This window comes from Diabrotica undecimpunctata, chromosome 4, assembly GCF_040954645.1.
Source record: "Diabrotica undecimpunctata isolate CICGRU chromosome 4, icDiaUnde3, whole genome shotgun sequence".
Taxonomy (NCBI): Eukaryota; Metazoa; Arthropoda; class Insecta; order Coleoptera; family Chrysomelidae; genus Diabrotica; species Diabrotica undecimpunctata.
Window position 1 is genome coordinate 129,703,859 of NC_092806.1, and position 25,473 is coordinate 129,729,331.

Here is a 25,473-nt window from a genome sequence, read left to right on the forward strand (position 1 = left end):
TTGTCAAGAGACTTTTTCTATGTGGGATAAATCTCACAGAACTTACGTAACAATATAATTATTTTTCTTTTAAAATCAAAACCTTTTTGGTTCTCTAACAATATTCTTCATATTGAAGTATATTTAATTTTATATAATAAAGAGTTTTCTTTGACTCCGGTACGTAATTGTTATACATTTATTTCTTAAATTTTCTTTTGTGTCAAAACTTTATATTTATTATTCTTTAATTTTACCTATGCGTTGAAATTATTTCTAGTGTATACATCAACATCTACAATACCACCACTGGAAGAAAATCAGGAAAGAGGACCAGAACTTACGTTTCAAGAAACTGGAGATGAAACGACTTTTATGTTTGCTCAATCAAATACGTTTATCCAGATAGATGGTGATATTATTCAGACTTTTCAATTAAGGTATAGCTATAGATTTTAATAATTTGTCAATTTTATTTTAATATAACAATAAAACGCTGAAAACTTTGTTTTCAAAACTTCCCCAATATTTATTACATCTTATCACTAACTAAAGCTGTTTCGGCAGAGTGCCTTTCTCAAGTGATCTATCTTTGCATCGCTGTCTTGTTGTTCTTTCGGTTGGTTTTCTTTTCTTTTGGTTGATTTTGTTGTACTATTTTAGGTGTGACATCTCTTTAGGACGTGGTTTGTTTTGTTTTGGGTGTCGGCATTGCGTCGCTGGGAACTTTTCAGAAATTATTAGTAAATTATATAGTTATGAATTATATGTGAATTTAATTAATAAATGCATAAAATGATGTGAATCGCGGAGAGGGCAGCTGTGGCTGTATCCTCACTACAGACAGGTGTAATTGTGCAATAGTATCGGGAAACCACAGAAAACCGATTCCGGTAAAAAACCCGGTAAAAAACCGGTAAAAAAGCGGAGTTTCCTCCAAATTATTCATGTATTCATCAGGGAGTTCGTTGCTGGCTAAGGTCAGCAATTTAGTGGGTAGGAAGAGGAGTTTACGTTTGGGAAATCTGCTGAATACATTGCCAAAGGATGAGCAGGTAGTTTTAATGATGTTTTGGGTTCTGAAGTTTTGGCCTCGGATGGTTTTGATTGTATAACTCCTGCTCAGAGAGGAGAGCCTCTCATCGATGGGCTGGATGTTCAATAGTTAATGTATGAGGGCGGAGGGGAGTCGGGGCGTTTGTAATTTACTCCGTGCTTCGTTTCAATCCCAGCAGTTCTTGTGTAAGGCCATGACTGAACATCTCATATATATATATATCTATTTTTGGTATGAGTTCACACTTTATAGTTTTTAACTAAATAGGCTGAGGAGGAGATAACTACTTGTCTTAAACTGGTCATTTAGAATTATGTCTGTATTTTTTAATTTAATAATTTCCATTGATTCTAATAAAGATACCTTAAGGCCTTTATTTTGGATGTGAAGAATTTGAAATTCGTCATTAAAAGAATGTACCAATGTTTAACAGTATTTTAAAGAAAATATCAAACAATCAAGCTTAATTATTAATTTGATAAATATAGTCTGGTATTGTACACACCTTATGATTTTTCCATCCTTCATACCTGTATTGGGAGTATACGCTAAAAAATTCTTATTTTTTATAAAATAAAGAAGGTCTGAGTTTTACGGGCTCTTATGCTATTAATCTTGTCCAGGAATTTATACATTTCTACAATGTATAGGTATTTTTAAAGGTATGTTGAAAATAATTTTCGAAGTAAAAATGGAAATGTCAAATATATCATATTTTCAGTTAAAATTATTCTCAATATGTTAAGTAGGAATTTATATTATTATTGTATGTATATATTTTTTTGTTTTATTACAGATTGTGTAGACAAATATCATTTCAATTTCGTACACGTTTACCACATGGTCTGTTAGTTTACCATAATGTAAAGGTTCCTGAAGGTATATCCCTCCAACCATATGCTTTATATATAATTGTTCAACAAGGACAATTAAAAGTTGTACATGTATTTGGTAAACACTCCACAGCTCTTACAGTGGGAAGAGGACTCAATAGAGATGAATGGCATTCAGTAACGGTAAGTATTATTTAAAAAAGTGAACTATTTTTTTTTTCTTAGTTGCTTAATCTGGTTCCGAAAATATTTTTTGTCGCATTTTTATATTAATCACTGTATTTAATTCCCAGTACCCATTCCCATTTTTGTACTCTGAAATTGTATTTATCGAAGCTTTGCACGAAACAGAAAAAGGTATTCTACGAAATAGTTACCGGCTAAACAACATCAGATATGCAGATGACACCATAGTATTTGTGGACAACTGAGAAGACCTACAAGTTCTGATGAACAAAATTACGTATTACAGTGAACAATATGGACTCAATATAAACGTTAAGAAGACAAAGCTTATGATAATTAGCAAGAAAAAGATAACAGAAGGTCAACTCTACGTCAACCAATTCCCTGTAGAAAGAGTAACGCACTACAACTACCTCGGCGCCATAATAAATGAAGAATGGACCAACAACCAGGAGATTAGAGCACGCATCGGAAAAGCTAGATCCACCTTCAATCAGATGGGAGGGTTCTTCAAGAGTCACAACCTCTCTCTTGATACAAAAGTAAGAATGCTGCTATGCTACGTCTTCTCTGTCCTTTTTTATGGTGTTGAATCGTGGACCTTGAACGAATATATGTGCAGAAAACTGGTAGCATTTGAGATGTGGCTATATCGGAGAATACTTAAGATCCCGTAGACTGACCGAGTCACAAATGAGGAGGCCCTCAGAAGAATGAATAAGAACCGAGAGGTACTGACCACCATCAAATCTCTAAAGTTACAATTCTTCGGACATATTATGCGAAATGAACCCAGATGTGCTCTCCTTCAACCCATCCTGCAAGGAAAAATATTTAGAAAACGAGGTCCAGGAAGAAGAAGAACATCTTGGTTAAAGAATCTCAGTATCTGGTTCAATACAACATCTGCGCAGCTTTTCCGCGCTGCTGCAGATAAGATAAAGATCGCCAACATTCGTAACGGATAGGCACATCAAGAAGAAGAATCATCATTTAATACAGTAGTTACTCTGGTTTATTTTCTGATTGTTTTTGTTGATGTCATCTAAGTTGATTCCACATCAAATGCACATACTTTAGGCCCTTCAAATTGTATCGATAATACTGCCCAAGCATTAACTTTTAAAGGCCTTAGTTCTTGTTCTCAACAAATTAAAATTATTAAGGAGGTGATTTTCCACTCATTTATTCACTTACACTTGGATTTACCTTTGTAATTCTTTTAGGTTTTTACACTTTTTACTTTTTAAATCATAAGCAATATAAGATGACTGAACTTATCAACTAATACTTTGATAGTAATACTCTATTGTTATACTTATTCTCGATACTTCTTAATTATTTAATTTGCGCTTGCTACATGCTTTTTTATTTATATTTTTAAATGTTTTTTCGCTTCATTCAATCATCTCAATCTAATCTAAAGGCCGGTTTTCACGCTACGTCTTATTGTACGTTTTGTTGGATAGGACAAATCCTATACAATAAAACGTGGCATGTAAACAGCAAAACGTACGTCTTGTCGAATCGAAATGTAATCCAAGGTCAGATCGTAGAAATTATAGGAGAAGCATAGTTTTGCGAGAACTGATAGGATAAAATGTTACGTGAAAATACATGTTCAGACAAGTCGTCCGATCTTGACTTATTTGACGACTAGTTCCACTGCAGTTCGCTTCATTTTTCCCAAAAAAAAGCCTAATAATGTCAGATTTGCGGCAATGTACTAGTATGTACTTACTTTTAAGTAGTTTTGTTTTAAAACCAAGTAGATTGCATTACAGGTTTCAGGAATTATTTGGCTTAACACTGGTTTGGATATTATGGTTGTGAACTCCAAGTCCTTGAGGCTGTGTCCTGTTGCAAGATATCTGAGAGTTGCTGTGTGTCTATCATGGGGTGTAATGGCTTTTCTCATGCAGGTGTCTTGTTTCAATATGTATGGTGTTACCAACTCTAGCAATTACCAATAGGCTGAGGTGTCCATTCGCAAATAATTGCGCCAGTCATCTGGTTCGCCTCTCAGTTCTTTTAGTAACGAGACGTTGGAATACTGGCGTCTTTTCAGAAGCCACGCTCTTGACCATCTTGTCTTTTCCCTCTTCATCCCCTTTTTCCTCAGTCGTAGTATCGTTATAGTTGAAGAAATAAAAGAAAGCAGCCGTGTTTCCTCCATAATAAAAAAAACACTAAACAAATTTCACACAACTCAAGACTCTGAATTAGAAATGAGGTAGAAAACGGAAGGAAAAACGTAGTGTATATACACTGGACAAAACTTACATTTTGTCGTACGTTTTATATGACCCACAAAACGTACAATAAGACGTAGTGTGAAAACATGCCTTAACACTAATTCTTTAACTGATTTATATATTGTATGATTTACGTGAATTAATTTGTGTCATGTATGTATATTTTGCAAATTAATTATTAATTAAATTAATTAATTGCAATTATTGCAATTATTGCAATAAAAATTGCAAATTAATTAAACTGATTATTTTTAGGTTAGAATAGATGTTCATGGAGCAAGACTGATGGCTACTGTAGATGATTTAAAGGAAGAGACAACTTTAAAAGGCCTTGACAAAGATAATAATTATGGAGTTTCCTCCAATGTTACATCTGTTATTTTAATTGGAGGTATATATCACCTATTACTTTTTTATATTCAAAATATGAAAAGTTTTTTGATTGTGGTCAATGACAATAAATAAAAAAGAGCTTTTTGAAGTAGATAAACTCTTTTTTATAAATTAATCATCTTTTAATTCCTTAAATATCACAGTTTGATCTGGGAGTTGGAGAAAATGTGCTTCTGATAGTACATACGTCAAATGAATAAATTGTTTAATTCCGTACATATAGAAGAAGCTTTAAAATTCGAAATTTGTTAATGTATCATCTTTATTAATCCAACTAAATATTAAGCTCCAAGAGCTTAACAATATTTTTTTAAATTCATGGTTGACCTACTAGGCCTCGATCTTGTAAGCAATAACCTTGTTTATTATTTTTTTTTTACTGTATTTTAAGGTATTTTGTTGTTTTTATCAGGATTATTTCAAAATAAATTATTAAATCATTGAATTTATTTACGAAGTTGAAAAATATTTAATTTAATGTCTTATTCTTTTTTTCGTCGCCAGTGATTTTATCCTATAAAAGACTAAATATATTCGTTTTCTCGTAGTTTAAGTTGTAATATAACAATCTTTGGAAACCTTTCTATCAAATTGTCATAATAAGCGTTTAAAAAAAATTTTCAATGTTGTAATAGTTTTTGAGTTTATTATTTTTTAGATCTGAGCATATAATGATTAGTAAACATCTGTTGAAGATATCCAGTCATTTTGTCATTATTGAATTTTTCAATAATGACAACAGAACTACTATTAACTATTTAAACTACGATAAAACGAATATATTTAGTCCTTTAGGGGATAAAATCACTAGCACTTAAAAAAGAATAAAACAATAATTTAAATATTTTTCAACTTCGTAAATAAATTCAATGATTTATTGATTTATTTTAAAATAAACCCGATAAAAACAATAACAAAATATCTTGAAATACAGTAAAAAATAATTAAAGTTTTAATCAAACAATAACATAACATTAAAACATGAACATTGATAGTAAATATCTTAATAATTTGATATTCTTACCTCACAAATTCACGAACAACAAATCATACCAATCGCACTGAATGAATGTTCATAACCAAAAGTCCTTATTTATTCTCCAAACAATTCAAAAAACCAATATCTCCAACTTCTCATAGGACAAATACACACGAATTAGAAATGTTTGGAAAGGTTTTTAGAAGTCCCACCCATTGTGACGTCAGAGCTTACGTAGTCCATTGTTTCTCTATTTCTTTCAAGATTATTGATGTGCATCCGTACTATTCCCTCAAATTACGCAACCATGAGATTTTTTTCTTCCTACACTTCTCTTGTCCTGGATTTTCCCTTGTATAATCAATTGAAGTAGGTTGTATCTCTCATTACGCATAACATGCCCCAGGTATTGCAGCTTTCGTATCTTGATGGTTTCCAATACTTCCATTCTTTTGTTGATTCTTCTCATGACTTCGTTGTTTGTTACATGCTCGGTCCATGATATCTTCAGGATTCTTCTATACACCCACATTTCAAATGCTTCCAACTTTTTAGCAGTCGACGCGTTAAGTGTCCATGCTTCTATCCCATAAAGCAGAGTCGAGAAAATATAACACCTTGCCAGCCTAATTCTCAAGTCCAATTTTAGTTCTCTTGCACAAAGTACCTTTATCATTTTATTTACGTGCCTTTATCAAAGTACCTTTATCATACGTGCTTTCTCTCTTCGAACTTTGATTTCTTTGGAGTAATCGTTTGTGTGATTAATTATTGTGCCAAGATAGTGGTAGTTTTCAACTTGTTCTAAAGCACTACCGTTAATTGTCAGGCTTTCACCATTATTTTGGGTTTTTGATATCCTCATAAATTTGGTTTTCTTGGTGTTTATTGATAATCCATATTGTTCTCCATACTCAACTATCTTGTTCATTAGCTTTTGGAGGTCTTGGAGGTTGTCTGTTATTATGATAGTATTGTCCGCATATCTAATGTTGTTAATTGGTGTTCCATTGACCTTGATTCCTGCTGTTTCTCCCTCAAGAGCTCTTTTCATAATTTCTTCAGAGTATGCATTGAATAGTAGTGGTGACAATACACACCCCTGTCGCACTCCTCTTTTAACTTCGAACTCTTCTGATGTGTGTTCATTAATGCGTACGTGTGCCTGCTGTTTATAATATAGATTTGTTATAATTCGAACGTCATTGTGTTGTAGTTGTTTTGCTTTGAGGACGTCCATTAGCTCTTTGTGGCGGACTTTGTCGAAAGTTTTGTTGTAGTCTATGAAACTGACGTACATATCTTGGTTCACATCCAAGCATCTCTGGATTAGTACGTTGAATGCAAATAGAGCTTCACGGGTACCTACGCCATTACGGAATCCAAATTGAGTTTCTTCAATATCCATATCAAGTGTTTTGTAAATGCGTTTATGAATGATCTTTAAAAACAATTTAAGTGTGTGAGACATCAGGCTTATGGTACGGTGGTCGGTGCATTCTCTAGCATTTTTCTTTTTTGGGAGACAAATGAATGTTGAGGTCAACCATTCGTTGGGTATGTCACCCGATTGATAAATTTTATTAAAAAGCTTTAAGAGGACATCAATGTACTCATTTTCTATTATTTTAAGGATATCAATAGGCAATTGATCTGGCCCCGGGCTTTTTCCATTTCTGTTGTTCTTTAGTGCTTACAGTATTTCTTCCTTTGTAATTTCTACATTTGTTTCTCTGTCCTCAAAAGACAAGTCTTTTGGGTTTCCTCTTTCGTCGTCGAAGAGCTCTTCCATATACTCTTCCCATCGTTTTAGTTTTTCGTCAGTAGTTATCATAGTATTTCCATTTTTATCTAAAAGAGTTGTGTTGTGGTTTCTTTTTTGCAGTCCTGCCATTTCTTTAACTTTTTTATGTATGTTGAATAGGTCGTAAGTTTGTTTTGTCTCTCTTATCTTTTTTCTGATTTCGTTGTTAATGATTTTGTAATTGTGACTGTCTTTGTTCTTGGCTTGTCTTCGTTGTTCCATAATGCCGAGTAACCCGACGGTCATCCAATTGTCTTTCTTTCGTGTCGGTTCTTTTAATATCTCTTTGCATGGAGCGAGGAGGCAGTTTTTTAGTGTTTCCCATTGTTTGTTTATCTCGTAAGTGTTAGTATCTAATTTATCAAAGGGTTCGTATATTTTCTGTTGAAGTTTGATTTTTATATCAACTTCTTTCAGTTTTCTAACATCTAATTTTGGAGTTCTTTGTGGTTTTCTAATACGTTTAAGCTTAAGCGTGACATTAGCGATTAGTGGGTTATGGTCTGATGCGACATATGCTCCTGAATATGTTTTAACTGATTTGATGGTGTTACGATATCTCTCTTTAATCATTATATAGTCGATTTGGTTTCTTACAACTTTTTCCGGTTTATCTGCTGGTGAGCGCCATGTATATAACCGTCTCATTGGTAATTTAAAGAACGTGTTTGTGATTATTAGACTTCGTTCTTGGCAGAATTCCTCTATCATTACGTTTCCCTAGTCCTTGGTCTCCCATTACTGTTCCAGCTCTTCCTTTGCCGACTTTTGCATTGAAATCGCCCATAACTACGTGATAACGTGATTTCCCTGTTCTTTGTCATTTTCAGTGCATCTTCAATTTGTTGGTAGAATGTTTCTACTTCATCTTCTGTTGCATCCGTCGTTGGCGCATATACTTGGATCAGATTTAGTTTTGTGTGATGTCCTTATTTGTAGTAGCATCACTCTTTCTGAGATTGGGACAAAGCCCTCTATTGACTTGTTGACCTCTGTATCGACAATAATTGCTACTCCACGTCTATGTTGGTTATCAGTGTTTCCCGGATAATATAAGGTACCGGTTTTTGTTGAAAGATATCCTGAGTTAGGCCACCATGTTTCGCTTACTCCTAATATATTTATATTCAGTCTTCCCATTTCCTGAAGTATGTTATGCATTTTACCAGGTTGATACATGCTTTTGACGTTCCACGTACCTATTTTTGTTTTTGATAATTTTAGTTTATCTTGTTTCGAAGTTTGACAAGGGTTTCGCCGGTTAACGACCTGGGAGTCCTTGTCTGTTCCTCCCCTGCCGGATCTTGGGCTCCGATTCCCATGATCAGTTTCTTTTTTTCCTTTAGTACTCATTGCCATGATAATTGTACTAGAGATATCCAATTGGATCTTTAATGCAGTGGTTTCTCCTTGCCTTCTGCATCCTTATGCCATTGACCATTTACTTGATTCATTCGCCTTTGGTGCCAATTTCTTAGCACCAGGACAAAAGAGTGCCCTTCCACTTACCAACTCATCCGCTCGAAGCCGTTGGTCAGTAAGTGTGGGATTGCTTATACCGGCAATCGCTCGGGGGAATTTTCGCCATATCTGGCTACCCTCACTTAGTTTAGCCTGCAGACCAATGCAGTTGCCCGGGGTGTGGCACGTGGAGCCATAAGTGAGAGTTAGCTGTCTTATGAGGACCAGTTATCAAGAACCATCTCCCGTCTATGACGCTCGATGTGGTCGTTCCGATAAAAGGTGCTACCTCTATAACACAACTCTACACCCCTAATGCATCTTACCTTTGTACTATGTGGCTTAACCCAATATAAACATAACATTTATCTTGATATGAATCGGATAATTAGTAAAATGTTTCCATGTTACAGGACTTAGTTCGGAAGAAAGATTGCATGGAGTGAAATACATAATTGAATCGTTTGTTGGTTGCATCAAAAATGTCATTCTTAGTACAGGAAAGTCAGCCTCCGATCTTTTACCTATCACACCTCTTATTGCTACAAAACATGAGAACGTTCAAGAAGGATGTGCTGACAAATGCATATCCGAAGAAAACCTTTGTTTTCAAGGCTCCAAATGTATCAATCATTACAATATGTTTACTTGTGATTGCTTTGGAACTAAATATGAAGGAGAATATTGTGACATATACAGTAAGTACAGTTAAATAATTTTATTATTAATTAATATTACCGTTTGAATTGCATGAGAATCAACGTTAACCCTATATTGCATGAAATATAACTAAGTAGACTTAAAATCATTTCTTGTTTTGACATAGCTTTAGTGATAATTTTAAAAATTTCTGTAGACTAATTTATGAGTTGTGAGAAATGCAAGTTGATGCAGTCCAATTTGTCAAAGTATAATTTATGTATAATTCTGGTGTTACGGAATAATCTCAGATAAGCTGAGGACCACATTACCAGCCAAAACAATATATTTTAAATGATGATGTTCTTTCCCTGTGTAAATTTCAAATTGAAACATCAAACCAGAGGAATCAGAAATAACATCAAACAAGAAGTATTAGATATGTTCTTTTACCTCCATTTTTTCGGTTTATTTGGGTTGTACTGCTTGACACTGCTGCTTCCTTTGAAAGGAACAATGTGCTCATCGATTTACAAAAGTTCTTCAATGGAAATTGTAGAACATGCTTTATTCACTTTAGTAATCAACGGTCTTATCTTGTATAATTTATTATAATCGGGACTCTTTAGTTGTTTAGAGTTGTCGCTCATATGTAAATTCTCCATTTTGCCAAATAAATTGTTCCATTTCAGTTTTTATAACTGCAAGTAGTATATTCGGATTTTCTTGGATACAGTATAAATTAGCCTGCTGAATTAAAAGTTCAACCAACTCATCGTCAAAAAATGTAGTACCTAATAAAATATATTTACTGTTTTACTTCGTTTGCTGTAGGTACATTACCTTTCCATTTCGGAATATGTAATCAAATTTTTGTTTTGCAGACTTTCAATTTGTAGGATACTTTTAACTTTTTAGCTCTAGAATTAGATGAATCTTCCAATTCATCTTCAGATGTCTCTCTATGAAAGAATTTCATAGAGAAGAAATTTCTTAATAGAAAGAATGCCATCCATTTATCTTAGCGCTTTCATCCTACAAAAATATTGATATTAGAAATAGAACTCGCTAGAAGAGCCTAAAAAATATACTTACAGATACATCTCTGTTGTCAGAATGTATATAAGACGGATCGTCAATAACATAATCTTTATCTAACTCACTATCATTTCTACTACCTCAATTTCCAGAAAATCTATCTACACTAACCTGAGATACTTCCATCGCGTGATGGAATAAAGTTGTCTGAAAGCAACGTCCGTTTAAGACTTGATTTATTATTCTAATTTTAATGTTTTACTTTTAATTCTATAAAAAAATTAAGAGAACTTTGTATTTAAAAATAGTATAAAATAAAATGTAATTTTGGTGTTGCCTGAAAGCAACGGTATGCCACTTTACGATAACAAATGAGTCACGTGAGAATAAGTTGTAACGATTGATTTATGACAAAATCGACAATTTTCAGTAATAATACAGGATGCAACCATTAATTTCAATTTGTAGATTAACTCAGTGCCAAAAGCATTTTCAAACAATTTTGTAGAGGCGTTTAATATAGAAGATTGGATAGAAAAGAAGGGACTAGTTGAATAATATAAATACTTGGTTAAAAAATCAAAAAATGAAATAATAATAGGTATGTCGAAAAAGGAGGGACTATTAGAATTCTCATCAAGATAGTGTCGAACTTGTTCAAATGCCTGTTACAAGACAATAAGTAAACGTGCAGCAAAAAAAAAGATTAGGTACCTCAACAATATTTTAGAAATTTCTATAGAACAGGGAAGACAAAAAAATATAAGGCGTTATATAAAGATTATTTGGACTCTTTTAATAGCGTAGTATTACTAAAAAGAGCGTATTTAATTATATATAAGAACGCTAGCTTAGGAAAGGTTACCTTAGGATAGGTTACCTAACGTAAGAGATTGATTGTGGTTCATCCCTAGGTTACGGTAGTCCCTTCAGCTCAGAATTTTTAAAAAAGTCTATTAGGGCCTTTGGTAACACTTCTCCAAAGTCGTAGGGTTCGAGTTGATAATTCTCAAATGTATCGAGCCTTATCCCATCTAATCCTGGGTAGTTGCACAGAAAGTGTTCCATCATCTCGTCTTCAGCCCAACAAAACTTGCAATTCGCACTTTCTGTCAGTCCGATTTTATTCATTTGTCCCTTGAGGCGACAGTATCCTGTTAGGAGACCTACGATAATTTGTATATCATTCCTATTTATATCTAGTAGATCTTTGGATCTCTTCTTTGAAGGTACATGGATAAAAGCCTTCGAATGTTTAAGACCCATTTGTTCGTACCAGTGGTTATGATTTATTTTTCCACCAGATAATCACCTGTGCTTCTTGCTATTTCAAAGACAAATTCTGGACCTATGAATGTTTTGTTTTGCCTCTGTCCTTAAAAGAAGGTCCAGATTTTCGTCCCCTTCAATACCAGTGTGTTCACACCCAAAGTAAACTTACTTTGATACTTTTTCCGATCCCACTCAGATTCTGAAGACAGTTTCAAACTAACTTGGAGTCAATTCGATTTGACTTCAGTGTTTTTAAATCCGCCTGGCTATCCGATATAATCTTTGCAGATCTAACCCTGGCGTTTCTCTTTATTAGTTCCTCCAGTCACATCTCTATAGCACCTGTGCTTCTTGTTATTTCAAAGAGAGATTCTGGGTCTATGAATGTTTCTTTTGCCTCTTCTCTTATAAGTAGGTCCAGATTTTCGTTCCGTTCAATATAAGTATGTCCAGGCACCTAGAGTAAACTTACTTTGATACTTTTTCTGATCCCAGTCAGACACATCTCTATAGCATATTTTTTTCTTGGAAGATAGTGAAGTGATTACCTAGGCTTTTGCTAAGGCTTAGCCTTCGTTTTTCTTCTTATACTTTAGCTCCAACTCCTTTATCGGTTTTAGAGTGCCGCCTTGCCTCCTTTTTCATCCATGTATGTGATGAAGGGAAATCAAGTATGACTTCCATGGGGACAGGTGAGGAATTCGACATCCTGTTATGATTAAGCATGCTTGTCATTGAAGCTTATTCAGCTTCTCTTTGGTGGTCTTTTTTGAAGTTTAGATCACCATAATAATACCCCATACGTAATCATAGGTCTGCCGATAGTCATATATAGCCACTACATCTGTTTGGGTTCTATACCCAATGATTTCCCACATATCCTTCAACATGTCCAAAAGGAAATTTTGCTTTATTAAATATTCTTTCCAGGTGGGCCTTCCATCTAAACCGCTTATCTAGTATTACTCCTAGATATTTGACCTCGTTCGCCTCTTTAAAATTTGTTTCTATATACAGTTATCTAGGCTCCATCTCATACAATAAGCGAGAACGATAACAAAGGATCACTAATTAGTACTGTTTCTTCTATCTAAGATAGGTAGAACTGTATAAAACACTAATATTTTGAAGCGGACCGCTACAGTACGGAATTTTCTGTTATATGAATAAATTTCTTATTAATTATAAAATAAATATAGAAAATAGGCTCTTTTGGGTAATAAATTAAACTGTATTATCATTATTTAGAGTACCACGCAAATAATATAGTTTAGTACCAGTAAAAATCGAATAGTACAATCTTGTAATTACCTAAACACATAAAGTAATACATAAAAAATTTAAACGCAAGACATTAGAGTACTTATATCTTAATATCTTCGTCTAAAAAAAGAAGAAAAAAATATGTTGTGACTAAATTATTTCGCGATTCTTCTCTAAAAACACATTATTTTTGTTTTAGCTGCAACGATTCTAACCTTACGAGGGTCGTCATATGTATCCTACAGAGTCTACGATTGGAAAGATAGAGTTCATTCTGCAGTAACTCGATTTTCCATGTTGTTTAAAACCAGATTTGACGATTCCGCTTTACTGTACGCAGCTGGAGGTGAGCAGAGTTTGGACCATTATATAGCAGCATCCATTTATAACAATTCCGTTTTTGTGGAAGTAAGTTTTGGTGAAGACCCACTGGTAAAGGTTCTGGGACAAACATCTGAATTTAAACTATACCAATGGAATAATTTAACAATATTTCACGAGTATGATAAAATACATTTAATTCTCAACGAAGAAAAGGTTACTATAAATATAACTGGAATTCCTGTACTTTATATCGATCCAGAAATTTATATTGGAGGAGGTCCTGAATTACAGAAAAAGCAGGGACTGAAATCTACTAATAATTTTGTTGGATCTTTGAAGTACGTCTTTTACAATGATATTTCCATAATCTACGAATTACACAAAAATAATCCCAAGGTTCACTACATTGGTATTCTGCGACCTGAATTCTACGAAATTGATGTGACAGATATACCTATAACGTTTCCGTTTTCTTCATCGCATATATGGTGGCACAATAATTTTACTGACAATTTATCACTATCTTTTAGTTATAAAGCTAGTAGCAATTTAAGCGTGGTAGCTTCCAGTGAAGCTCAGACAGGTATTTACTGGGAAGTTCGAATAGTAAATGATGAGGTAAGATTTGAAGTCTCTGATAATACCCGAAACGTTACTCATCTGATAAGTGTTAAGAAGACTCCCGGTATATGGCACTGGTTGAACTTAACGTATATAGGAGAACTAGAAGAAATCACACTAACTCTTGATAACAGAACGAAACAAGAAAAAATCGGAGACATGAAATTCGCTATCGGTGATAAGATTAAGGTAGCTGCCGGTTCAAGAACGAATGCAGGTCTCGTTGGGTGTATGATGGACATTATGGTCAACGGTGTTATTCTAGAGCCGCGATCTATTTTGCAAAGTGAAAGAGTTGTAGGTGAGGTCACTCTGGATGATTGTAGGTTTATAGATGCATGTAAACGACCCAATACATGTGAGCATGGAGGAAAGTGCTCAGTAAAGGAAGACAAATTGACTTGCGATTGTGCTAACACTGGCTATATGGGAAAGAATTGTCATTTTGCTCAGTATAGGAAGACTTGTGAAGAACTAGCGCTTTTAGGTAAGAAAGAAAATTAATATTTATTTTATTTTTCCTATATAAATGATTGGAGTAATATCTTTTATTTGTGATCAATTTTACGGCGGAATAGTGATCTCGTGTAATAGCCGTCAGATTAGCAAAATTACAGAAACTTTATTCTGTGGCAGCTAAGAGATTGTTGTGTCCTAACGTACTATTTTTGTAGAATAATAATTAATAGTTTTAGTAAAATGGCTTCTAAAAGACATTTGCCCGTACTATAATTACAAAAGAAAGTTGATCGGATAATGGATGGAAAAGATAGCAACGTAGAACGTTATAGTGATAGTAGATGTGACTATAATAGGAAGATGATAATTTGAAAATCGAGGAGTCTAGTTAAGATGACGATGTTGACAGCAATTTAGATGATGACGTCAGCACAACACATCATAATTTAGCAGTGTCGCACATAAAGATCTTACCCATTTTAGGAGTATTAGAATAATTATATGATATTATGATAATTATTTTAGGGTATACAAAACCAGACGTATATCTTATAGACATAGACGGAAACGGTAAATTTCCTCCAGCCCACGTGCGATGTGAATTCCAAAGTCCCGAAGATTCCACAAAGACTATAGTAGAACACAATCTACCCAGCCAAATAGACGTCAGGTCTCCGTCTGAAAAGGATTTTACTTTTACAATTAAGTATCGAGAATTCGACGCGGAAATGCTGCAAGAGTTAGTTTCGCATTCTTTAAATTGTAGCCAATATATCAGATACGACTGTCAAAAAGCACCTTTGGAATTACATTCAGCCACTTGGTTTATAAGTTCTGCGAACGAAACCGTGGATTTTATAGGGGAGGTAAAAAGGTAGGTGTATTTCATTTGTAAGTAGCTCTAAAAGATATCGTGAATTAATTTTTCAATTAGGTATAGGATATTACATGAATCTTATAGTTGTAAAACCAGACACATCACATATTTTTCTAAATTCTAATTGAATCCTTGTTGTACTCATATTACAGCTTTATATAGTCCCTGCATATAATTGCCTTGCTGTATTCAAATTGGCTCATTTTGTGAATAAGTCATTGTTGCTAGACCTCTAGGAAGGCAGTAGCAGTGTATTTATTCTAGTTGAATCCCTGTTTGATGTATTCGGTCAACTTTAACACTTGTAGCTCACTGGAGTGTTCAGTTATGAAACCAAGTTGTGCTTCCAGAATCGTGCTTTCTGCACTGATGTGGTCCTCTTGTATCATTTTTAAGAGTTCAGATGGGATGTTATCTGGTCCAGTTGCTTTTTTAAATCCTGTCAGTGAAAGCGACAGATCAACGACCAACCTCACCGGAAGTGATGAAAGCTTGCATGAGCCTTTATCTGACTGACTAGGTACCACGAGCTAACTTGGAATTTAAAGGATTGAGTAGGCTGGCTGCAGGAAATCCGGAAAGACAGATTTCAAGGCACTCCTCGAGCGGCAACAACAGCATTCGTCTGCGAATTTAATTACTCATAGGAAATATTGCGATTTACTGAAGTGAGTGCCATATCACACCAGATTATTTTCTGCCAGAGCCTGAAAACTATCTTCAGGCTTTCTATATTCCGCCAAAACATAATAATGTTAATTTTTACGTTTTTTTTTAACTTTTGAGAACATTACAGTATGAATTCAATTCAATTTCAAAAGGAACAAATCTCAGACAAAGTCTTTGTCTCAGGACCAGCTTCTTCATGTAGAGTCTTACGTTGCCATGTTATCAAATCCACTGGTAAATCTAACATCTTAACATATAAGATCTTATAATGTAAAATAAATTTAAACCAATAACTTTTAACGGCTTTTTACCCAGATATTTAGTGGCTCAAGACATGTACACCTAGACACTGATGATGGAATATAGATTCCGAACACATTTTGTTGTTTTGATATAGTCCGATTGGGTTTTTTAATTATATACCTTTTATAAAGGCTTTTAATAAATTTTTTATTCTTTTTGCACGAATCTCAGAATATGGCTCTTGAATATCTTAAATTTCTTCATTATGTAGCTCTATTTCTGTTTCCATCTCAATCTCTTCCGTATCTTCTTCTTCCTAAACTTGTGTCACACTTTGAAGATCTGTCTCTTTTTCATATAGATTTATATTTTCTTCGTCGATCCTTCTTTCTTTTTTTTGAAGAATTACAGCTTCTGATTCCGCATCCAACATATTTTTTTTAGGTTATTGAATGTTCCTCTATAGTCTTCATCTCCACTATCTTTATCAGTCAATTCAGTGGAGTCAGGAGGTGTTAGGAAAACATATGCACTGAAAGCTGACTCCATAAGGTTCGATTCTTCCAGGATGGACATATTTTATGTGCCCTTGATTTGTAATAATTTTTTAGGACAACTATTATTACTAGTACGACCGAAACTGGTCAAGCCAAGTTGATTTGGCATCTTATTTCCACCTTCTAGAATAAAAATGATTTTATGTACTAATAATATGCCTTGTGCCCAGTGTTGCAAAAACGCAACACTGATAACTGGGCAGTTGTACCAACTAGCACAGATAAAATAATACCACTTACTTGATAGATATACCTTTTTCTATGATTTAAGAATACGTTGCTACCAAAAATCAAATTTTTATCCAGTTAATTTATACACAAAACTTACTACTAACTAAAAACACGTGTTCACAGAAGTTAAAATTACATAGGAAACTGTTGTGAAATAAATCTGAACTTTGACTGCCTGCATAAATCATGTCATTTTCCAAAAAATGACGCCATAGTGCATTAATGGGTTAATAAAATTTAATATTCGGAACTCTCTTGTACTCTTTCATATTTTCAATACTAACCTTAAAGTTTTGACGATACTATATACAGTAGTAATCTGCATATTGGATGATATTAATTGTATAATTTGTTTTATTTAACATACCAAGCTATTCTACAGGATAAATATTGAAGATTATAATATAATTTGTTAGTATATCCTAAATTATTTTATTAGGCTTGATGACTTTTAAATTGTTCAGCTGCCAAATACTTTACATTTCGTCAATAACAGTTTAATATTATTAGTTCTATTTATTTTTAATGCATTCCAGGAGTAGTCTTTCTAGAAGTAGTCTTCTTAAAACAATTAGTTTTACAGGGGAACGTGTCCATGTTCAATTGGTAAAAAGTGTGAAAATAAATCTCAATGGTGTAACTGCGAAGACATAGATGATGACAAATGGTACACAGATGATGGATATTATACTAGCGCCAAAAGTGTGGGTGTTACCGAAATGGTCTTTTTGCAGCAACCTGACCTACCAGATGATGCGCTTGGAAGAATAACCCTGGGACCTTTAGAATGTGTAGAAACGAGTAAGTAAAAAATAAAATAAGCAGTATTTAAAAGTATATATCAATAAGTAGGCCTCAGCTGATCTAAGGATAAGCTGTCTACTCTACATCTATCGTACTACGAGTACAGCCAATTTTATTATTGTACATCTGCCAATAACTATTATAGAACTCCCCGTGTCTTTGGCAGATTTACTGTCTAATATTATTCTGAAGCTATTTTCTTGATAATCTTAAATATATCTTTTAAATATAAAACAAAATCCGAAAGGAGAGCATCCAAAATGTCCAATTTTTCATAATTCTGGCGCATAAATCAGGCTGAATTTGACCAGGGTGGCATGGGTTATGTTGGATCTGACGGTCGCTGTAATTTATATCTTATTCGCATAGATCTTTGAACTAATTAAATCCCACAAGAAAGAGTCTAACGGGGGTAGCCAGTTCACATCACACCCATGTGAGATGACATTCAGGCCAAAAAAAAGTTGGTAGTCACCGATCTACAGCGCTTGCCATTGACGGTGATGACCTAGCCAACATCGGTTTCAAAGAAATATGGAACGATTACGCCGCCACTTCGAAATCCATACTAAACAGTGACTTTTTTCGGATGCATTGGACGCTCTTAGATCTTGGCAATTGTGTTTCTTGATGTACCTATTTATCCAAAATCGATGAAAATTAGAGTTAGTTTCTAACTGCTCCAGAACCATTTCATCGTACACACTTCATTGTATATAGTCGTGTACCTTCAACTTCTGGGTCAGCTAAATTTTGTATAGGTACAGCCCCAAGTCACAAGGCAAAACTCCTTAAGTTGTGGTCTGTTAAATGCAGAGTTCTTGTGAGCAGCATGAAATCCACTGCCTTGGATTCTCCTACACACTTTTACGGACACCAGCAATTCGGGTATTGGTTGATTGTTTACTGAACTAGTATTTATTAACCATATATCATATGGTTGACAAATACTGATTTTGTAATAGTAAATATATTATAAATAAGTTAGAATAGCGACCAATTATAAATAAGCCTTAAGTCATAAATGCCAACTTACAATTTTATTTTTGACAATTAGGTATATTGCCAAAATTAAAATTTTGTTAAATATTCTTTTTCATTTACTAATAAAAACTGAAAAATTAAATTAAAAATGTGATATTTTACTGGTTTTATACATAAACTATAGAGAAATAATATTATTATAAATTTTGCTTAGATTTTGAATTTCTGATCTGTTGTTTAAATTATTATCACTCCTGCTAATACAAACCATTTCTAAAAAAGTCCTTTTGAATTTATTACCTTCATTACACAAAATTTTAATGATATCAAAATCCATAATATATGGTCTTTGTCGATTACATGCTCTGCTAAAGCACAAGATAGTTTTTTTATTCTACTATCACTTTTGTGGGAAATTATACGATTTGAAAGATTTTTTCCGGTCTCACCAATATACACAATTTCAGGATAATATTTAGTTTTAAAATATAAAGATGAAATAGTTTTGATGTTTTTTGTTGCTAGTTTTATATTGTCAATAACCTTTAGTATTTGTATTAATTTAGGTATTAATGATGGTATATAAGGTAGTGAATGATAATAGATATTCTGATTGTTGGATACAATGTACTGAGATTTAGCAAAAAATGCAACAGTTACGTTACCTTTGTCGCTTTTGACAGTGAATATTTTCACTATAGTAGTTTAGTGTATATATATATATATATATATATATATATATATATATATATATATATATATAAATATATATCATTGAATTAAAGATAGATATTTGGTAATTCTTTAATATGTTTTCTGATTATTTTAAGTCCTTTGTAAATCTCGGGTTAAAATTTATTGGGGCCCTAACTTTTGCAGTTTAGCTGTATTCAGTATCTCTTGTTTTCCTTTTGTCAAATTGTTACCTATCTTCATCTGTTGGCTGAATAACCAAAAGTAACACGGGTGAATTGGTGTCAGAAAATTCTAGACCACTTAAACGCAGTAAACAAAAAAAAAGATTTGTACAACATCGTGTGTGGTGACAAATCCTAGATTTATTTATATTGGTGTCTCAAATTTCCTTAAAAAAATAGTAGCGATATTTGCCTCGAAACCAGATCTGATCATGTAAAAGTAATGGTCGAATAATTATTACTGCTGACTGATATACAGCCATTCGTTTGCTACAAGCAACGAATCATTCTCCTTCAAGAGAAAATTTTTAACTTAAAAAAAAGTCAAAATTGTAAACCATCCTCACCACATTGCTGATCCCAAAACGATTTTTTTGCTTTTCCGAAAATCAAAACGGACTACGTGGTCCAGTAGAATATTATAAAAAATGCTTTAATTACTATTTTTTTGTTTAATATTTATTTAATTACTAATATTATCCATGTTTTTATCTAGCTTATTACGTCTAAACCATTAGTTATTATTTTTAGATACGCAGAGATACGTAGTTACTTTTACTACAAGTCAATCGTACATTGAGGTTCCTGGATGGCGAAAAGGTGATTTGGCGTTTTCTTTTCGTACTACCGGCAAAAAAGCCATTCTTCTATATCAACCTCCGATAAGGCCAAACTACCCAAGTTTTATGGTTGCCCTAACAAGTGGTAAGTTTAACATTAATCTTAAAAATGCCTGATATCGTTTTTGTCAAAAGATCTGTTCTGTTGTATTGCTCTTTCAGTTAATTTAACAAAAAATCTATAAAGTTTTTCATTATAAAAGAGAAACAAAAATGTCTGCTTTTTATGTACATCTTAGTATGCAAGTATTCACAGTACGCAAACTACAAACGTATAGATGTGTTTATTCTTGTTTATTCTAATTAACACTTTAAAATGTCTCTTTGGTTGGCTGTTAAAGCCTCCTTGGTTTTTATATATCCTAAGCTTTAACAATATTGTTGATATTCCCTGCGTAATTTAGATTAAAGACCACAACGGTAGCGACAGCGTAGAGTAAGATCTTCGGTTCGGCGTCAATAGAAGAAGTGACAGCTATGTTTTCAAACACAGTAAAGGAGCAAGGCAGAACAAGACAGATAAAGCTTTCTAGTCGTAGAGATAATCCGTGTAGAAGAAAGAAAACTCTGAAATTACACCAAACGTAGCTATTCTAAAACTACAGAAAAAACAATCTTACTGGAGGAAGAAAATCTCTACGAAATATTACCTGAAGCTCCATATTGGGGGTTGGAGCACTGAGCTAGCTCCTCAGAACACGAAAGAAGTAAATATAAGAAATCCAAAAACCATATTGGTGGGCATGTGAATATCAGGGAGTAAAGATAAAGTTATGAAGACTGGGTTAGTGCAGAAACATCAAAGTATAGAAAAATATATGCCGACAGTCTAAAAACGAATTCTAGGTTAAAAATGTAGTGTGATTGATAGATTCCTCGGAAACTAAAAGTCAAGAGCTGCGTAGAAAAGAATTTATACAATAAAATCAGACAAAAAAGAGGTTTTGACAATCGACCTGGTTGAACTCTAAGAATTAGACTGGAAGAAATATTAGAAACGTCTTGTTACTGAGAATAGGGCGAATTTTCTCGATGTGAGATATGAGAAAGATATAACGGATGCATGGGAATTGGAAAATTATATAACAACTGATGAAATAAAACAAGTATTGGAGGTTTACTTATAGAGTTACTAAAAAATTCACAAGCGGTAATAGAAACCCGAGGTGGTATATTCAATAACTGCTTAAACGGAGAAAAACATTCTTGAAGACTGGTAAATAGCGTAAACAACTTCTATATCTAAAAAGTGAGACAAGAAAAAATGTAAGAATTATAGAGGATTTAGTATAACATTATTTATTGGTAGACTGTATGGTAGAATTTTAAGAAATCGACTAGAAAAAGAAATGATAGCTGTAGTAGAGCAGAGTAGATTTAATGTCAATCAGCTATGTCTCAATCAGCTAATCGAGAACACTAAAGAAGTTGATAATAACTACACTTAATATTTATTGGCCTAAAAAAAGCTTATGATAGTTCACCCCTGAATAAGTCGTGGCTTGCCATAAACACCAAATTATCTCACTAACTTAGATAAACGCTGTTAAAGAATTCCATGAAGGCAACTTTAGCTATGTAAAAACACGGTATTATCAAAAAATATCTTTTATAAATATATAAATAAATTTAATTGACTATCAAAGAGTTATGAATTTCTTATAAAGATGAAATCATTTTCTATGCGCACTTTACACGTATACTTTAAATAAACGTGGTTGTGCGTTACTCCCTCGTCGGATTTTTTTTAACTTTAGTTAATTATTGCAATCTTTTACTAATATAACAATAAACAATATGTTTGAAAGAAATAAAAAAAATGGCGCAGTGGGAACTACACCTAGTGGTAAGCACCATGTAGCTATATTTGGTTTACATTACCAAATTTCTGACTTTTATACAAATAAGTAACTTCTTTCTAGTTTCTAGCGGTGAAGAGATTTAGAGGATCCAACATTTTTAGTCTTCTAAGCAGTGGTGGGGTCAGGAAGTTGTTGGCGAGTGGATTTGGATGAGTCCCTTGGAGTAGTTTTTATACTGAGTAACCATTGGTTTGTTTAACAGTTTCAACATTCAGGTCATGATGTATAACATAGTTTGACACATAGCATAGGACATTGCAGACTTTACGAAGGACTTTGTAGTGTTTGCATATTGTATTACTAGCAGTTCCCCAGATTTGAATCCCTTATACTCATCCAAGTTTGTTTTGGATACTTAACCTGACTATACATTTTCTTTTAAAGCATGCCCAGTTGTAGTCATTTGAACTATATATGTTTTAACCAATTTAGATGATTATCTATGTTGATACCCAGATTTTTGACATCGTTTCTAGCCGGTAGTAATTTTCGGTTTATAGATACCAAAGAGCAGTGTGATGTGAGTCGATTATTTACTGTGACACGTCATAGTTATGCAAATGATTTTAAACGGTTTTGCAAATTTCTGGATGCTAATCTTGGATTCACATGAGTGGCCATTATGACGAAATCACCTACGTACGTAGAAGTCGTGGTGTTATTTATGGTAGGGATGTCAGCTGTATACACTAAATATAAGGTTAGACTGAGTAGACTACCATGAGGGTAGCGTACTACCTGCCGAGATCGGATATAGGAAAGTGCAAGCTTCGCCGTGATTAATTAAGAAGAATCTATCTATCTTATATATATATATATATATATATATATATATATATATATATATATATATATATATATATATAATATATATATATATATATATATATAATATATATATATATATATATATAATATATATATATATATATATATATATATATATATATATATATATATATATATATATATATCTGAAGAATTTTGACTATGGGTAAGGTAGCTGTGACTCGATTTTGGAAATTAGACCATCATGCCCGACCTTGTCAAATACCTACGAGATGTCTAGGAAGGCAGATGTACTTTAAGGCTTGTTTCCAAGTGCATATCTAGCTGTTCTAACCACTCTAGGTTCGATGGTACTATGTTTTTGTCTAAAGCGAAATTGGTAGTTTGGTATTAAGTTATTTTTCAAGATTATCTTGAAAAGATTATCTTGATAATGATCTTTTCAAAAAGATTTGCGACATTTAGTAGAATACTTATCGGACGATATAATGAGACTCATTTAGGTTTTTGTACCATTACCAATTAGTATGAAATACATTAAATACAGTGGCGCACCGAGGGGGGTTTTGGGGGTTAAACCCCCCCCCTCATGACCCTACTCACACACTGTTACTTACACATTTTAAGGACTCAAAATGGAGGTAACATCATAAAAAAAATTTTCGTGACCAACCAAAACCCCCCCCCAGAAGCAAATTCTAGGTGCGCTACTGATTAAATAAACGAAATTAACCAAAAAATTTTAATGAAAAATGTTAATATTAGAATATTAACAATATCCTAACTATAGTAGACGAGCAGTTTATTTTTTAATATAAAATTCTTCTGACATGTATCTGCCATAGGTTTAACCAACGATTTTTTTTTTAGATTTTCAACTTACTTTTAATTTTACACTTAATACTGGCGTATCCAAAGAACTTGTTATAATTTCTGGCCGGAAATTAAATGGTGGTGAGTGGCATAAAGTTTGGATCGATTACAATAAATATCATGTCAGATTTATGATTAACGAAGATTTCCAAATGGTCAATTTAAAACCCGAGGAAGAGTTTGGTCCATTCGAGGGATCCATGTTTATTGGAGGAACAATTAGGTAAACATAAAATTACTTAGTATATAATATTAAAGAGTTTAATATTTATCCAATAGATAATTTTTCCAATAGAAACAAAATTACTACGTATTGAAAAGTCAATGAAGAAATGCCTAAAAGTAGTGTGTTGAGATTGGTACTGGACCTATACCTATACACTTTTACCACACAATAGAGGTACTCCTGAATTGGTACATTCTACAATAGCCATTGACTCTTCTGGTTAATTGGTCTAAACCAAGGTCATTAACCTAAACACACACACATACAATAGCCACCTTTGTTGATGGTGCTGAGGTGTTGGGGTAGGAAAAGATCTTGAAGAGTTTGAAGACTCAACAAGACAAAATTGCAAACCTATGTTAACAAAATTAATAACTAGATTAAATAGTGGCGAAACGAAAACAAATCAGTAGATGTTAATTTTACAAACAAGAAAAATCGACGGAATCATGTCGTTTTTCTTTTGTCCGTTGCCTCTCGAAAGACTATAGTCATCATATGTCATTTCTCGATCACTCGGATCGTGGATTTCCATTCTTTTCTGTCTTGGGCTGCTAGGGAAGTTTCCAATGGTCAATAATTCTTATAAGTTGATCCACCCAGAGGTGTGAGATCTTCCTCGCTTTGATCGTTTGCCATTGGTTGTATCCTCGATGATCAGTTTTTCTAGGTCTTCTGTTCTTCGTTCTATATGTCCGAAGTATCTGAAGTATTACTGATTTATTTTTGTTAACCGGCTTGTGTTGGCCTTGAATTGCTTTATAATTGAAATGTTGGTGCCATGTTCTGTGTTTGATATTTGCAACATTTTTCTGTAAGTCCATATTTACTTTTCTTCGCTTGTCGACCTTTAATGTCCATGTCTCAGATTCATATGTGGCAATAGGAAAAAGATCAATGCGTAAAATAATCATTTTAGTTAGTATATCAAACAGTAGGTACTCAGGTACTATACACTAATATGTATATAAAATACTCAGTTACCAACGTGAACTATACGGCAGCCAGTTGAGCAAGTAAGAGTAATGTAAACATCGTCCAGTGATTTCAAAATAAAATGCTCAGAAACATTGTCAACGCTCCTTAATATTTTAAGGCGACCCCTCTGGGGAATTTTAAATGAACGCTGTTAATAATACCTACCAGGAGTTATAAACAGACTTCTTTAGTGCGTCAATGTTAAGGCCATCCATCTTGCCAACGTGGATCTGATTGGACTTAAAAGAAAAACGCTATTTGTGTTGTCGGCGAAAGATGG

The 25,473-nt window shown here is 33.4% G+C and overlaps 1 protein-coding gene across 1 annotated transcript in view; it reads left to right on the top strand.

Annotated features, from left to right (window-relative positions):
* Positions 1 to 25,473, top strand: part of axo (axotactin) — a 66,652-nt gene that overhangs the window by 20,465 nt on the left and 20,714 nt on the right. The window contains exons 3-11 of the mRNA XM_072530226.1: positions 260 to 419; positions 1,833 to 2,052; positions 4,566 to 4,701; positions 9,361 to 9,645; positions 13,359 to 14,591; positions 15,089 to 15,437; positions 17,724 to 17,941; positions 20,377 to 20,550; positions 23,987 to 24,212. Coding sequence (XP_072386327.1) covers positions 260 to 419; positions 1,833 to 2,052; positions 4,566 to 4,701; positions 9,361 to 9,645; positions 13,359 to 14,591; positions 15,089 to 15,437; positions 17,724 to 17,941; positions 20,377 to 20,550; positions 23,987 to 24,212 — 3,001 coding nt within the window. The remainder of the gene's footprint in view (positions 1 to 259; positions 420 to 1,832; positions 2,053 to 4,565; positions 4,702 to 9,360; positions 9,646 to 13,358; positions 14,592 to 15,088; positions 15,438 to 17,723; positions 17,942 to 20,376; positions 20,551 to 23,986; positions 24,213 to 25,473) is intronic.